Source organism: Myodes glareolus, chromosome 12 (genome assembly GCF_982192425.1).
Source record: "Myodes glareolus chromosome 12, mMyoGla1.1, whole genome shotgun sequence".
In the NCBI taxonomy this organism is placed as follows: Eukaryota; Metazoa; Chordata; class Mammalia; order Rodentia; family Cricetidae; genus Myodes; species Myodes glareolus.
Genome location: NC_142037.1, coordinates 35,915,740 through 35,931,263, shown reverse-complemented (window position 1 = coordinate 35,931,263; position 15,524 = coordinate 35,915,740). Strand labels below are relative to the sequence as shown.

Sequence of the window (15,524 nt, the reverse complement as noted above, 5' to 3'; positions counted from 1 at the left end):
GGTCCGGGGTCATCTTTCCAACAGTGGGTTTCAGGGGTCCACTTCTCTCTAAAGCAGTTTTCCAAGATCCATATATCTGGGCAGTCTGACCCCAGTGTCTTGAGAGGCTGATCCGGGCTCACCCAGGTCTTCCTTACCAGAGGTTTGAAATTTCACCTGTTTCCAAATCAAGTATACAGATACCATAAAAATTTACAAAACCAACGCTTGCCGTTTTGTGCAGTGTTTTTGTGCTCATGTATTTATTGCTGTGTGAAATGATGGGGTTATTAAAGATTCTTCTTATGAGGTTGGCCATACTGGAGAGGTATAACATTTGATGAAACTTGGGTAATTTATCATTAGCGTCATTATTATTTTGGTTTTCGTGATTTTTTTTTTCCTAGACAGGTTTTCTCTGTGTAACAGAACAGCTCTGACTGTCTTGGAACTCACTCTGTAGACCTCAAACTTAGTGATCCACCTACCTGTGCCTCTCAAGTGCTGGGATTAAAGACTTGTGTCACCACCACCCAACATTAAATGTTTTTATTTATTCTTTGAGAATATATTTTGATAATATTCTTTTTTGTTTTTTGGTTTTTTGAGACAGGCTTTCTCTGTAGCTTTGGAGCCTATCCCAGAACTAGCTCTTGTAGACCAGGCTGTCCTCGAACTCACTGAAATCTGCTTGTTTCTGCCTCCCAAGTGCTGGGATTAAAGGCGTGTGCCACCACTGCCCAGCTTTATAATGTTTTTATTTATTGTTTGAGAATTTCATACAATATATTTTTTATCATATTCTTTGCCATCCCCCACCCCAGATGCCATCTCTCTGCTTCTTGTCCCTTTCTCTCTCTGAAAACACACAAACATGACTTCGGGGAGAAGCTTCCTCCCGCAGCAGATGGGAATAAACACAGAGACCCACAGTCAGACATATGCAGAGAATGAGAAACTTTGGAGCTCTCAGCCCTAAAGGAGAGGTCTCCACCAAATCTCTTTCCCTCGGGTCAGGGAGCCCCATGGAAGAGGAGGCTGAAAGATTGTAAGAGTTCTAGGGGCTAGAGGACACCAAGAAAAGCAAGACCCTCTAAATCAATATGGTCGATACTCATATGAACCCACAGAGACGGCCACAGCTTGCACAGGGCCTGCATGCACCATGAATCTGCACCAAGTCCTCTGCATAAATATTGTGGCTTCCAGTTTAGTGTTTTTGTGGAATTCCTGAGCGTGTGCACCAGTGGGTCTCTGTTTCTTGTGCCCTCTCTTTGCCTGTTTCCCTTCTGTTTGTTTTGTCCAATTCCAGTGTGTTAGTTTTTGTTCTATCTTATTGTATTACATTTTATTATCAATTTGAAGCAAAATTATCTGTTTGTTTTCAGATGGGAGAGGGAAAGGGAGTGGATCCAGATGGGAGCGGAGGTGAAGAGTGACTGAGAGAAATAGAGGGATATATTATGTAATCAGGATATATTATGTGAGAAAAAATCCCCTCCCCCACCACCGCCAATGGAAGTTTCTCTGTGTAACAAACAGCCCCGGCTGTCGTGGAACTCACTTTGTAGATCAGACTAGCCTCAGAGTCACAGAGATCCACCTGCCTCTGCCTCCTGAATACTGGAATTAAAGGTGTGCATCACCACTGCCTGGCCAAACAAAAACAAAAACAAACCTATTGAAAATAGATTTTCTTTTCTATTTTCAATACAATCTACACACACACACACACACACACACACACACACACACACACACACAACCATGGCATTTGATTTGTGTTGGTCAACTGCTCCTGAGCACAGACCCTGCCCTGGAATGGTTGATTTACGCAGCCGCACTCCACTGGATTTCCCTCTCCCAGCAGGTATCAATTTCCAATAGCTTCTTGGCTAGGGGCAGGACTTGGTGCCCGTGTCCCCTTCTCTGTGCTGATATGTTGTCTGGCTCGAGCTTGTGTAGGTCTTATGCATGCTGCCACAACAGCCTCTTGAGTTCATACGTGCACCTGCCCCCTCATGTCTGAAGAACACTGTTTCCTTGAAGGCATCCACCACCTCCTGTCCTTCCACCCTTCCTGTCCCTGCTTTTGCAGAGATCCTGGAGCCTTAGAGAGCTTAGAGAGTGACATAGACATCCTTTTTAGGACTGATTACTCCGGAGTCCCTCACCCTCGGCACGTTGTGCAACTGTGGGTCTCTGTCAACTATCTACTGTAAGAAGAAGCTTTTCTCGTTTTACTCGTGGTCTTAACCTTTGCAAAGCTCTTTTTTTTTTTTTAACATTTAAGAAATGTTCTCAGTGAAGTAAATGGCCCAATGTTATCCAGTGGTATTTAGTGCTGGCTAAATGTGTGGCAAGACCAGTTTTCTTAGGAATCGGCAGCGGCGGGTGAAGAGGGGCTCTGGGAGGAGACATGGGCCTGAAGAAGTTACCCTGATGGGGTGAGTACCCCTGCAAGAAGGGACTAAGCTACGCAGAAGAGAGACCGTGGGTTTTTTACATAGGGATTGTCTTCCTTTGTGACACCTGCCTCCCGTGTCAGTTGTTGCTTCTGAAAATAGGGAGATCAGTGTGTTGTTGTCCCCCCAACCCCCCCCACCTCTGCTGCCTTGAGGTAAGGGTGTAAGCCAAGCTACCCCAGGGCGTGGGGGTGGAAACACAAGCAGTTACTGCTTTTTATTAGAGCACAGTTAACACCCACCAACTATGAGGATGGAATTGGTAATGATGGGAGTCAGGGAAAGGAGGCTTCCTGGGAATAAACAAACACATGGTGATTATACAGTCTTAATTATTATCATCAATTTTATTGGTATTGCTGGATGTGGGAGCCGGTAATGAAACCTGCCCACAGGAGAAACTCCTACATGCCTTCAGTCTCCCTTGTTCTGTTAGGGAGAAACAAAAAACACCAAGGCCGGAGAAGGTTACAGACACCATCCATCTTGTGAGGCATTTTTTTTTTCAGACAGGGTCCTGTGTAGTTTAGGTATGGCCTTGAACTTCTGATCTTCTCACTTCTTCTTCCTAAGTGCTGATATTGCAGGCATGTGTCACCATGTGTATTCATACGGTGCTAGGGCTCAAACCCAGGGCTTCATGTATGCTAGGAAAGCACGAGACTGAGCCACATGCCCAGTATTCCAAATCACATATATATTTTAATGTGGATGAGTGTTTTGCTTGCATGTATGTTTGCAAACATGTATGCAGTGCCTGCGGATGTAAGAAGAGGGAGCTGGATCCCCCTGGAACTGGAGTTGCAGGTGACTGTGGGCCTCCATGTGGATGCTGGAAGGGCAACCAGTGCTCTTAACTGCTGAGCCATTTCTCTGGCCCTTTAGATCTGATTGTTTAAAGCCAACTATGGTAGCACAGTTCTTTAATCCCAGCACTTAGGAGGCTGAGACAGTGAGATCTCTGTGAGTTTGAAGCCAGCCTTGTCTACATATCATTTCAGGACAGTCAGGGCTACCTAATGAGACCCTGTCTCAAAAACATCAAATAAACAAACAAACAAAAAAGTATTGTGTATCTCCTTGAAGGCAGAAAGATACAGCTGACAGAACCGACTTAGGAAGTGTACAGAGCTATAACAGAAGGAAGAAACACCCATCCATCACGTTAGAAACCCATGTGCATACAAATCCTTTGGTATGTTCATTCACTGGGTGACTTCTAGAACATCCTCCCTGACTCTGGCATCACAACCTCTTTGGTGGTATAGACATGGGTGGGCATGTGCATGTGCCTGCAGAGAGGCATGTGTGGGCGTGTGTGTGTGTGTGTGTGTGTGTGTGTGTGTGCAGAGGCATGTGTGGGTATGTGTGTGTGTGCAGAAGGATAGGAGTGGTGTGCGTGCAGAGGCATGGGCAGTCATGTGTGTGCAGAAGGATAGGAGTGGGTGTGCATGCAGAGGTATGCGTGGGCATGTGTGTGTGTGTGCAGAAGGATAGGAGTGGGTGTGCATGCAGAGGTATGCGTGGGCGTGTGTACACGTGTGTGTGTGTGTGCACATGCGCGCACACACACGCAAAGGGGCATGTATGTGTGCAGAGACATGGGTGAGCATATGCATGTGTGTGCAGAAGAATAGGTGTGTGTTTAGGCATTGGTGGGCATGTGTGTGTAGAGAGGCATGGATGGGCATGTGTGTGTGTGCAGAAGAATAGGTGTGTGTGTGTGTGTGTAGGTAGTGGTAGGTATCTGTGCATGTATGTATGCAGAGGCATGGGTGGGCATGTGTGTGTACAGACAGGGGCCTTGGAGAGGGCAGCAGGATGTCTTCCCCAATTATTTCTCTTCATTTTTTTGTTTAAGATAAGGCCTTACTATGTAGGCCTGACTGGCCTAAAACTTAGAGAGATCCCCCTAACTCTGCCTCATGAATGCGGGATTAACCCAGCTTCCACCCTTTCTTGTTTGCTTTTTTTCAAGACAGGGTTTCTCTACGTAGTCTTGGCTGTCCTGGAGCTTGTTCTGTAGACAGGATGGCCTGGAACTCAGAGATCTGCCCGTCTCCGCCTCCTGAGTGCTGGAATTAAAGGTGTGCCTCAACACTGCCTGGCATATTTTTTGAGGTAAGGCCTCTCGCTGTTCCTGGAGCCCACTATTTCAGCCAGACTGGTTGGCCCATAAGTCCCGGAGAACATGGACACCCCATGATCTGTCTCCACTCCTCCAGTGCTGGGATTGCCCTGATGGGCCTCCATGCCTGGCTTTTTGCATAGGTTTTAGGGACCCGGACTCAGATCTCCGTGTCTGTGCGACAGGCACTTTACCCACTCACTAACCCATCTCCTCAGGCCAACCCAAGCCTGTTTTGTGCTAGGCATGGTGACCCCTGCCTGTAAATCCACGCATTTATGGGACCAAGACTAATTTTAAGGGTTCTCTAGACTACCTAGTGAAAGCCTATTTTAGAAGAAAGAAAAGAAAACCAGCTTCCCCCGGCTTGCATTGGCTGGAAAGAGCTTGCCTGGGCCCACTCTGAGCTCTCCCAGCTGGGACGGCCTCTCCCCCATGGAGACTCCTGGCCATGATGCCCGTGCTTGGGAGAGCTAAAGGGCAAGGAGTCAGAGGTCTGATGTTAGAGAGTGGAGCTTCTCACAGAGGAGGGTGAGGCTGGCAGCCAACTGTCACCCTCCTTGGCTTTGACACAGTTAAGTGGCCTCTCGCTCTTATAGCCTTTGGTCCTGAGTTGTTGACACAGCCATCCAGTTACCCTGAGTTGCTAAGCAGCTCCATGGACTCAGGGCTGACCCCCCAGGCAGGTGACCAGGCAGCCATGCCACAGAAAGCTGGGCATTCAAGGTTTGCTGGAGAGAATGTCTCTCTCCACTGAAGGGAGTGGCTTGTTAGGAGCGGTGTTTATCTTGCAGCTGGGCAACAGAAGGCCAAGGTGTCTGGGAGACTGAAACCATTTCCCTTGGCAACCTCAGTGGGCATGGGTAAGGGTGCATTTGTTTCCCGTTTGAAAAAGGAGGACAGCGGCTGGGGAGGTAGCTGAGTTGGTATAGTCCTTGCCTGGTATACATAGAGTCCTGGGTTCAATATCCAAAACTATATAAAAAATGCCAGGGTCATATACAGCTGTAATCTCAGCATTTGGGAAGTGAAGACAAGAGTCAGAATTCAGTTACCCTTGGCTACACAGTGAGTTTAAGGCCAGCCTTGGCTATATGAGACCATCAAAGGAAAGAAGGGAGGGAGGGAGGGAAGGAAAAAGGGAGGGAGGGAGGGAGGCAATCCCAGGATGGGATAGAGAGGATTCAAGGGTCCCCACTCTGCTAAGAGCACAGGAATGTGATTTGAGCAGATAGAAATCTAAACCTGTCCTGTCAAGCTGTGGCCAAGGATAGTGAAGAGGGCTGGGTGCCTGAAACCACAGATGGGAGGTAGTGTGCATGGGTTCTGAGAGTGCAGCTAGGGGAGGAACCCCCACTCTCAGAGAGCACCTGTCACCAAGGATTGCCTTTCTTTCACTCCCGTGAACCCCGCTTCTTGGAGCCACTCCATTGCAAATACAATCCTACGGACCAAATAGCTCATAATTATGTGCCGGGTACATTCTTCAAAGGGACCAACAAGCATCAATCTGTATTTAATGCATGTAAATCTCACGAAAGGTAAGCTGGGCCTCACAGACACTCGTCTATCCCATGATAGTTGACCCTGTCGGCTAGGCATCATCAGACCCACTCTGAAGATGAGGAAACTGAGGCACACAGAGGCAAAGTGACCGAACGCCATTCGCCCCATTCACCACTCTTCCTCAGGAAGTGAATGGAACCAGGGCGCTACAGAGTAGGTTTGCTGATCTGCTTTGCAGGATTTGAGGTTCAGGGAAATTAGCTGACACCAAGCAAAGGGACAGAGCCCATGTCTGCGCATGTGTGGTCCAGACTGTGGCGTTCAGGCATGCTCTCAGACATGGTCTCCTCATCTTGTGACAGATCAGTGACATAGGATACACATGGGCATAGAGTGGTTTGAACAGGAATGGCCCTGGCCCCCAGAGGCTCATACATTCGAATGTTTAGTCATCAGGGAACCTAATGGCACTACTTGAGCAGGACTAAGGGGTGTGGCCTTGTTGGAGGAAATGTGTCACTAGGGGTGGGCTTTGAGGTTTCAGAAGCCCAAGCCAGGCCCAGTGTCTCTTCCTTCCCCACTGCCTGCGGGTCTTTGCTCTTTCTCCAGCATCTTGTCTGCCTGCCTGGCACCACACTTCCCACCATGCTGATAATGGACTAAACCTCTGCACTTCAAGCCAGCCCCAGTTAAGTGGGTTTTTTGTTTTGTTTTGTTTGTTTGTTTGTTTGTTTTAATAAGATTTGCCATGGTGTCCAGGCAGTGGTGGCACACACCTTTAATCCCAGCACTCAGAAGGCAGAGCATGTGGATCTCTGAGTTTGAGGCTAGCCTGGTCTACAGAGCGAGTTCCAGGAAAGACTCCAAAGCTACACAAAGATACTCTCTGTGTCTCGAAAAAAACAAAAAAACAAAAAACAACATCCCAAACAAACAAACAAACAAACAAAAGGATTTGCCATGGTGTCATGGTGCCTCTTCACAGCAACAGATACCCTAAGACAGACATATATGTGACAGGTGAGAGCTGAAAGGGGCCATGGAAAAACAGGTGAGAAGCAGGAGAAGGGAAGGGCGTGTGTGTGGGGGGGGGTCACACACTCCAGCACCCCACTGCTGGGGTTATTGCCATATCTACCATTTCTGTCCATTTCCCTGTTCCTTTTCACAAAAGATTCAAGGCTGGGTGGCGAGGAATGACAGAGGGAAGTCCCGCAATGGAGCACAGCAGCTTGCAGCACAGAGCTATGTGCCTTCCCCAAGATGCTCCACATTCCCCAGTGAGCCTGGTCATTACTTTCGCCCTAGTCCCTGCCTAATGCTCTCTTCCCCTCCTCCCTTCACGGCAGGTTCTTACTGTAGTCTCGAAAATAGACAGAACGGCAGCAGGCAGGAGAGAGACCAAGGCCGCCGCATCTGCTGGCACCGAGACCGGAGGAGCTCGATGTCAGGCACAAAGCCATGGGTTTGTTTTCAGAAGAGCAGGGAGCCAAAGCAGGCTCCTGGGTAGCAGATGACATAACGGAGAGATGTTTCAGGAAGGCCAGACCAGAAGGATCTAAGAAATAGGCTGGGGAGAGGGACCTGGAGACAACAGTTATGAGAACAGAACTGGGTAAAGGTTGTAGCGGGGTAAGGGGAAAAAAGAATGTTCACTTGGAAACCCTCAGAGATGGAGAATCGGAGAATTGGTAGCTGGTTAAAAGTGGGAAGAAGGACCAAGATGTTACCTAGGACTCCAGGGTGCCTCAGCTTGGTGGGGGAGGGGTGTGACGATGGCAGATATTTGCCCAGTGGGGAGTTCAGGGAGGAGATGGTAGAAGATGGGGTTGCTGAGGGCTGATCACATCTTCGCCTTGTTGCTTAACGTCATCCTGACAAAGGGACAGACCTAGGTCTTAGCAGGTGGCAGGCCTGTGCTGCATTGTGCTGTGAGTCAGACCCAGGTGGAGGAGACTCATCACACAGCCCAACACCTAAATGGCATCGTGAACTCCTGACCCTAGTGTCAGCTGACCTTGTGAATGCCCATTGCTTCGAGGGAAAGGAGCCAAGAGGAAGAGGACCTGGAAGCTGGTGTGGTCCCTACGTGTAGCCGGCACAGGTGACACAACCCTGACTCTGCTCCTAACAAAACACCCCGAGGACACCTGAGAACTAGCGGTAGGGTGGAACTTTTTATTTGAAGCAAGGGAATAGCATTGCCCCCAGGTGCCTCAAGGCATCGGGCCCCAAGAAATCCTCTCAATCCGGCCATTTCCTGCTTCTGGGCCGCTGTTTCCAGTGGACAGCAGAGGGCAGCAGAAGCCTGATTCCCAGGTGCTCTTCTTGCCACCCTCCTCCAGCCTCCACCGAGTCACGCTTCCAGGGGCACCTCCATGGGATGAAGAGGTGCCAGGGGCCCCAACATGTGCCTGGCACTCATACAGGTGGCTCAGGCGTCCTCAGGCTTCTTGCCTTGGCCAGTCATTCTATCCACCCAAGGAGCAGTTCAGGGTCCACATCCCCAAGGTGGGGCCAGAGAGAAGGTGGCCCGATCTTGAAAAAGCAATAGCTACCCAGGGAAAGCCTTCCCACCTCTGTCCAGGCGAGCTGGGATTGAGTCAGGGAAGAAAACTCTAGTGAGAAGCAAGGTATCCTGCACCACAAAGAACCCAGTTGCTGTTGCCTCTGTTGCTGTTATTGCTTCAGGTTGAAGGCGCTTTGTCCCCAGGAGGCCACGGCCATGCTTACTGTAATTACCCTCATTAGCCACATGGGGGGCACACTGGAGTGAGCGGAGGAGGTGTTGGCGCTGTAGGCACCCTCCAAAAAGAGCAGCTAGGCGACAGCAGGAAAGCTCGTTTGCTTAGCACCCAGTCTGCATGTGTGCGCACTCCCAGACATGTGCATATACGGAAAGAGGGGTGTATGCACAGGTATGTAACCGAGGATGTCCAACAGTGTCCACGGGTGCATGCAGAAGGGCAGGCACAATTCGAAGTGTGGGCACACCTGGAGAGAGGCTGCAACTGTGGATGCCAAAGAGGCACACAGACACCTCGACCATCCACAGGAAAGGCCAGGAGGCAGAAGGCTAAGCCGAGAAGAAAAGCCCATGGCTCACCCGTTCCTGCACCTGTTGCGTGGCTCAGACACACTTAGCGAGGGAGCAGAGCATGGGGGCACTGTAGATAAGGGTGTACGCATCTACAGGAGAACCTGAACTCTGGGTGCCTGGTGCATACATAGGTGCTGATTACAGTAATGGAAATGGCTTCTCTGGTCTGTGCCCAGGTCCACTTCTGTGTGTATGTGTGTGGGGGCACAGATATAGGTCAGCCACGTGTGACTTCGCTTGGAGCCACAAGTTGCCCACAGAGGTTTCCACCCAGCATACATACAGCGCCACCCTGAGGAACCCAAAGGACTTAACTTCCTTCTAGGCACTGAGATCTACCACAACATGTCGGTACACCAGTGTTTGTCCCTTAAAACTGGGGGCCAGGAGCAGCTGGGCATCTCCAGCAGGCATATAGCAGAAGGCCCGAGGGGCCTGTACAGCCAGCTCCTGGAACCGTACAAACTTCTGTCGCCCCTCGTCCCACTGGTAAATCTGCGTGAAGGAGAAGTCACTGCCCAGTGCCAGGTAGCGGTGGCCACCCACCAGGAAGGGCTGGAGGGCCAGCGAACCCCGGGAGGGGAGGGCCTGCACCTCAGAGAAACGGGTACCCTCCCAGCGCAGGATCTTGGAGTCACCGATGTAGCGACTAAGACACAGGTAGCTGTCGCGGCCAGCACGAAAGTGTTTCACAGCCTGGGCGTCAGGCACCTGAGTCACCTCTCCCTGGGCCACAAACTGCTTCTGAGACCGACTCCACTGATAGATGACCGGGGCCTGAGAACTGCTAGACACAATCAGCCGCGGCTTGCCCTCACCGTCAACAAACTCGAGGTCAGTGTCGCGGTGCCAGGCGTGCAGGGCCTGGTGGGAATAGAAGCCATTCTGGTGCCAGCGGTAGAGGCTAGTGGCGCCTGCCTTGGAGCTATCAGCCACGGCAAAGTACCAGTCACCATCAATGCGGAAGGCTTCCAGGTCATTGGGCTTACGCACGCGCTGGGGGTCGATGTCCTGCAGCTTGGTGAAACGGGTGGTATTGGGGTCCCAGTGGTAAATGTACGAGCCACCAAAGAGCTGGGCCACAATAACATAGAGCTGGCTGTCCACCACCATCGGCTTGCAGTGCACAGCTGAGGGGGCTGCCGGGACAGAGGCGTATGGAATCAGGCAGCGTCAAATAGCTCCCCCCTTTCCCACTCAAATGAAAGATCAACACCCAAACGTGCCCCACAACTGAGATCTGCTACAGAATCCCACTCCCAGCACAGTCCCACCTAGGACTCAAGGGCCATAATTGGTTTTGTTTATTTGTGGAGACAGGGCAGCCCTGGCTGACCTGGACCTTATGATACAGACCAGGCTGGTCTTGAACTTGCAGTGATTTTCTTTCTCTACCTCCCAAGTGCTGGGATTACAAGTGTGAGCCACCATACCCAGCAAGCTTTGCTTTGTTTTGTTTGTATTTTCCCTCTGAGACAGGTAGTCAAGTCTGGTTTTGAATTCTTCGTATTTCCCCTTCACCTCTCAAACGCTGGGATTATAGATGTGAACCATCATTAGTCCGGGACTTTGTATGTGCTAGGCAAGCATTCTACCCACTGAGCTTCATTCCTAGTTCTCAATATTGAATTTATTTATTTTTTGACAGGGAGTCTCTCTACTAAGTTGCCCTGGCTGACCTTGAACTCACAGATACCCACCTTCTTTGCTTCCCAAGCACTGGGATTAAATGCATGCATTCTATGGATACTATTTTGTAGCTACTGGCCTTCCTCAAACCCAGTAAAATCTTTAGGGGCAGAAAAAAAGTTCTCATCCATCCTTCCTCCTTTGGGAATTGACAACAGAGCCTTCTGCCACCTTCCCCTGGATTGGCCCAGCATAGGCAGGTCACAGGCGGCTACCTGGAATTCGATCATAGTCTCGAAGCTGCCGTTCCACATAGTCCCATTTCAGGATGGTGCAGGCGCTGGCACCCGGCTGGGCCAGCGCCAGATAGAGGTCGCTGGAGTAAAGGAAGGGTTCCGCTGACACTGCTGGGAAGGACAGAGTCTGGTAGAGGACGAAATCTGCAGGGACAAGAGACACAGGTGGGTGGGACCCATAGGAAGGAAAAAGGCACTAGCCCGCTGGGCGGCAGCTGGGACCTGGCTACAGAAGCTGGGCATGCCAGAGACCAGGCCCACCCTACCAGTCGTGATGCAGTCGAACTCCCGAAGGGGCAAGTCTTGCACCTTGTGCTCCTGGAAGCGGGGCGGGCTGGCACAGTAGATGGGGGCCACCGTGGTGTTGGTGTGTGCCAGCCACTCCACCAGCCACTTCACCTTGCAGTCACAGTTAAGGGCATTGCCCCGGAGGTCTCTGGATTAGGAGGGAGGGACACAGAGGGGGAGAGCCTCAGCTGCTCTGCCCAGCAGCCTCCCTGGCCTTCAGAAGCTGCTGGGAACTGCTCACAGTCCCCACAGCACAGGCGTGGTCAAAGGCGTGCTGGCTGAGCCTAAGCCCTGTTTGCTTACCACCTGACCAGGTGCCTTTGTTGTTGTTGTTTTTAACTTGTAATTTAAATATTTGTGACTCTGGGGATTGGAGCCAGGGCCTTGCACACTCTAGGCAAGTGTCCCAAATCACCAGTAGTACTACTTTTACTTTTTAATCATAAGGCAAAATTTTACTGCTTGTGATCCTCCTGCTGGACCTCCTAAGTGTCTAAGATTACAGGCTTGTAAAGTTGGTCCTGATGATCAGGCACCTTTTGCAGTGGCCAACCTATCCCATTCCATGTTGTCTCTCTATTCCTCCAACCTTGACAGAATTCAGGAACTTCTCTCTCTCTCTCTCTCTCTCTCTCTCTCTCTCTCTCATATATATATATATATAGATAGATAGATAGATAGATAGATAGATAGATAGATAGATATAGATATAGATAGATAGAAGTTCCTCTCTCTCTGCCATACATATATATATATGGCAAATGACTGCAGATATGCTAGAATTCTTTACTGTTAAATCAACCATACATTAAAAACAACACGAAGTTTTCCATACATATCTAATATACATTTGAGGAGGACTATGGAGACTTGAAGAATCCCAACTTGGAAGGCTCTCAGCTATAGCTAACTACCTCATCTTCTCAAAGTCCCCAAACCTAACCCCCTCCCAGTCTCTGATCACCCTACTTCTGACTCCCACTCTACTCCCTCCAGGGGTATGTCCTCTGTGGCATTGTGGGAAGAGGCAGAATTCAGGCCTTACAAGTCACTCAGGATGTCCAGGGGCCGAAAGATGTCTCTGGGCAGTGTCTGCAGGTTATTGTTGGCCAGTGAGCTGCAAGAAAGACCCCAGGGTCACCTAAAAAAACATGACCAAGATCCAGGGAAATCCAGGGGACACATGGGTCCCAGGCCCACGTGGGCACAGGTATCAGGTACTCACAGGTGGGTCAAGGACTTGAGTCCTCTGAAGGTAAACTTGGAAAGTGCCCAGATGTCATTGTTCTCGATGAAGCTGGAGAAAATAAGAATCTGCCTCAGTTGCCATTCAGGATCAAAGACCCCCGGCACTGATTTCCTTACATCTGAGGCCAGAGTCCAGCTCAGGAGCCTGAGACAGGCTTCTATAGTGTGCAGTAACATCACAGCAGTAGTGACAGGGTGTTAGGCAAAATGACAGGGGCATGGGTGAAATGACCTTCTGCTCCATCCTGCTGACGGGAGCCTCAGGGGCTCTTCCCTCCCATCCCACTCCTAGCTAGCCTTCTCATTCACTGTACTTCCCCTCAGCCCACTCAGGCAAGGGCTCCCTCCTTCTACCCTGCCGTTGACCCTTCCCTCCCACACACAGGTACTGCAGGTGCGACAGTCCTATGAAGGCATTGTCTCCAATGAGCGTGAACTTGTTGGAGTTGAGTAACCTGGGGAGACAAAGGTGGAATTAGAACTTGCAAGGGTGTGCCTGCTGCCCATGCCCACTGCCCCACCCTTGAGCTTCCTCAAGATCTGCCTGCCCTTCCTCCAAACCTCAGGACCCCCTGGACAGCAAGACCAGGTGTGAACTTGCTTTCCATGTCACAAGCTCCCTGTTTGCTCCTAAATATGGTGGGAGGCGATGTTTCCCTGGCAACTTGGCTCCTAGCCCACCTCCATAGCATCTCCTCTTCCTGTCTTCTCACCCTCCCTGCAACCCACTCTAGCCCTGAGCAGACAGCTGTCCACCATGCCTCCCAAACACTGATCCCTGGAGTTATCTGTATCGAAGAGGACCCCCTCCCCTGAAGCACCCAGTCTTTGGCACTGGCCCAAGCCCTTACACCCAATTCCCTAGGGTCTCCAGAGCAGCCAGATCTATGTTCTACATCCCACATTCTTGGCTTCTGTGTGCAGTTTCCCTGCTGCCTGGCATCCTGACCCCAGGCCACTCCACCTTCTGCAGCATTTCCTCGCAGGGCATCTGCACTTTCAGACACTACTTCCACCTACTCTCCCACAAGCTCCGCATCTATCTGGCGCTAGCATGCTCCCACCCGCCCTTCCACAAGGCCGTCCATACAAGAACTGTAACAGTGGCAGGTGGGAGAAGGCTCCGTCTTGGATCTCTGAGAACGCAGCATTCACCAGGGTCCTGCAAAGGAACATAGGAGTCAATCCTGGGTAAGCATCTGAAGGACCTGTACTGGGCACAGAGGTAGACAGGGCAGCCAGTGGCTTCTGTTCTCAGCAGCCCTAGGCCCCACCTGCATCTGCCCTTTACTTCCCAAACTCAATGGCCTCCTTCACCATTGTCCCCTGATGCTTCCAGGAGCACCAGTGGCCCCAGGCTCCCCTTTGCTATCAGTCAACAGCAGGTTCCATTACCATCACCATGGCCATTACCCAACACCCACAAGGTGCTGGTGCTGCTGAGGGATGGGGCAGCAAGATGTGGGACCTGGCAGCCTCTCCAGTCTCACAGGCAAGGGGCGGGGGCCGTGGGCCAGTTGCTGCAAGTGAGGCTGGCCCAGCTGTGTGCAGAACAGCAGACCCAGGGGCAGGAGTATGGCCCGTGCCAAGATACCACGAGGACCATCTCACTTGTCACCCCTCCCCCTGATGCCACCAGTCCTCCTGCTTTCTGCCCTTGGTGTGACCTCACAGGGGGGGGGCCAGCATGCTCTCGTAGTCACTCCCTATAACCCACACTTAGTAGGTCTCATTACGCTACTGGTGATGATGATTCATTCTTGGCCATGAACTCTGGTTTCCCCGAGCTATGGCTGCTGTAAGATTGCAGAGCTCTCTGCAGACTGGGGCCTGAAAGTCCCCAGTTCTGAAGAACCCCGGGGAGTGCTCCAGGTTTGTATCCTCTGAAAAGAGGAACAGGGTTTCTCTCTTCCAGAGCCCTCGGTGCCCTCCTTCCCTTCCCCCGCCCCCAAGGCTATGTACACACTCACAGGGAGATGACCTCTGAAGGCAGGTTCTTGGGTACTGCCTTAGAGTCCACGCAGAAGGCGGTGTCCCTGGTGCAGGAGCAGCTGGGTGGGCAGGGGGGCGTCTTAGGAGGCTTCTTGGCACTGGCTTGCAGCATTAGGCAAAAACCCAACGTAGATAGCACCAGTAGCCTGCGCCCAGGGCCCAGCCTGGCTCGTAGCCCGGCCATGCCTCCTACAGGGTCTCCCCTACACCACCGGCCTGCCTGCGCCCCACTGCTCCCTGCAGGCTGCTCTGCTCCTCTCGGGAGCTTCCACCTCCGGGTTGCCGCAGCTCTGGGCGACCCGCACTCTAGGCGCCTCCTATTCCTCCTGACCTCAGGCGCTGGCTGCAGTCCTTTCAGCTCGGAAGCGCTGCGCCGAACTGGGACCGCAACTACCGGCTGCCGGGGCTGGTGGACGCGGACTGCGGCGCGGGCGGCGGGGGCGCGCGCGGGGGCGGAGCGGGGAGGCCCAGGCCGGGCGCCCGCGGGAGAGCAGCCAAAGGATGGAGTGGTTGCACCCGTCCGCAGCGTGCCCTATCAAGCCACCAGCCTCTGTGTGTGATCTCCAGGGCCGTGTGCGTAGCGAGTGCATTTGTATGAGAATATGCATGTGCACCGGTGCATATGGATCTGTAGACCTACAAGCACCTGTGTGTATGTGTATGTCTTGACTGTGAGGGGGCGTAGAATTCAGGGGTATGTCGCAAGTGACTCACACGTACAGCCAGCTTGGCATGAGAGATTGGGAGCTTGAGGGTGCGAGCGTGTTTGCATCAGCTGAGGAACAGAGTGTGCCCTTGTGCCTGTGAGCTGAAAAGGGAAAGGTAGCCACTGAGGCTGGAGTGGGAAGTGTGGAATCCGGGAACGTTTCACACTGCACGACCGCAGTCCGATG

General features: G+C 51.7%; 1 protein-coding gene across 1 annotated transcript; it reads right to left on the bottom strand.

Annotated features, from left to right (window-relative positions):
• Nucleotides 1-8,236: 8,236 nt before the first annotated feature.
• On the bottom strand, nucleotides 8,237-15,060 carry Lgi3 (leucine rich repeat LGI family member 3). The gene is made up of 8 exons (XM_048422105.3): nucleotides 14,610-15,060; nucleotides 13,730-13,801; nucleotides 13,023-13,094; nucleotides 12,617-12,688; nucleotides 12,437-12,508; nucleotides 11,370-11,539; nucleotides 11,083-11,247; nucleotides 8,237-10,317 (listed from the first exon to the last, which is right to left on the bottom strand). The coding sequence occupies exons 1-8, from the start codon at nucleotides 14,813-14,815 to the stop codon at nucleotides 9,500-9,502; spliced, it is 1,647 nt and encodes a 548-aa protein (XP_048278062.2). The 5' UTR covers nucleotides 14,816-15,060; the 3' UTR covers nucleotides 8,237-9,499.
• Between the last annotated feature and the right edge of the window lie 464 nt (nucleotides 15,061-15,524).

Excerpts from the sequence above, each read along its gene's own strand:
- Lgi3 (XM_048422105.3), bottom strand. The coding sequence starts at position 14,815 with ATGGCCGGGCTACGAGCCAGGCTGGGCCCTGGGCGCAGGCTACTGGTG. Across the intron at positions 13,095-13,729 it reads CTGCCACTGTTACAGTTCTT|GTTACTCAACTCCAACAAGT; the intron begins GTATGGACGGCC and ends TTGTCTCCCCAG. Across the intron at positions 12,509-12,616 it reads CTCAAGTCCTTGACCCACCT|CTCACTGGCCAACAATAACC; the intron begins GTGAGTACCTGA and ends TCTTTCTTGCAG.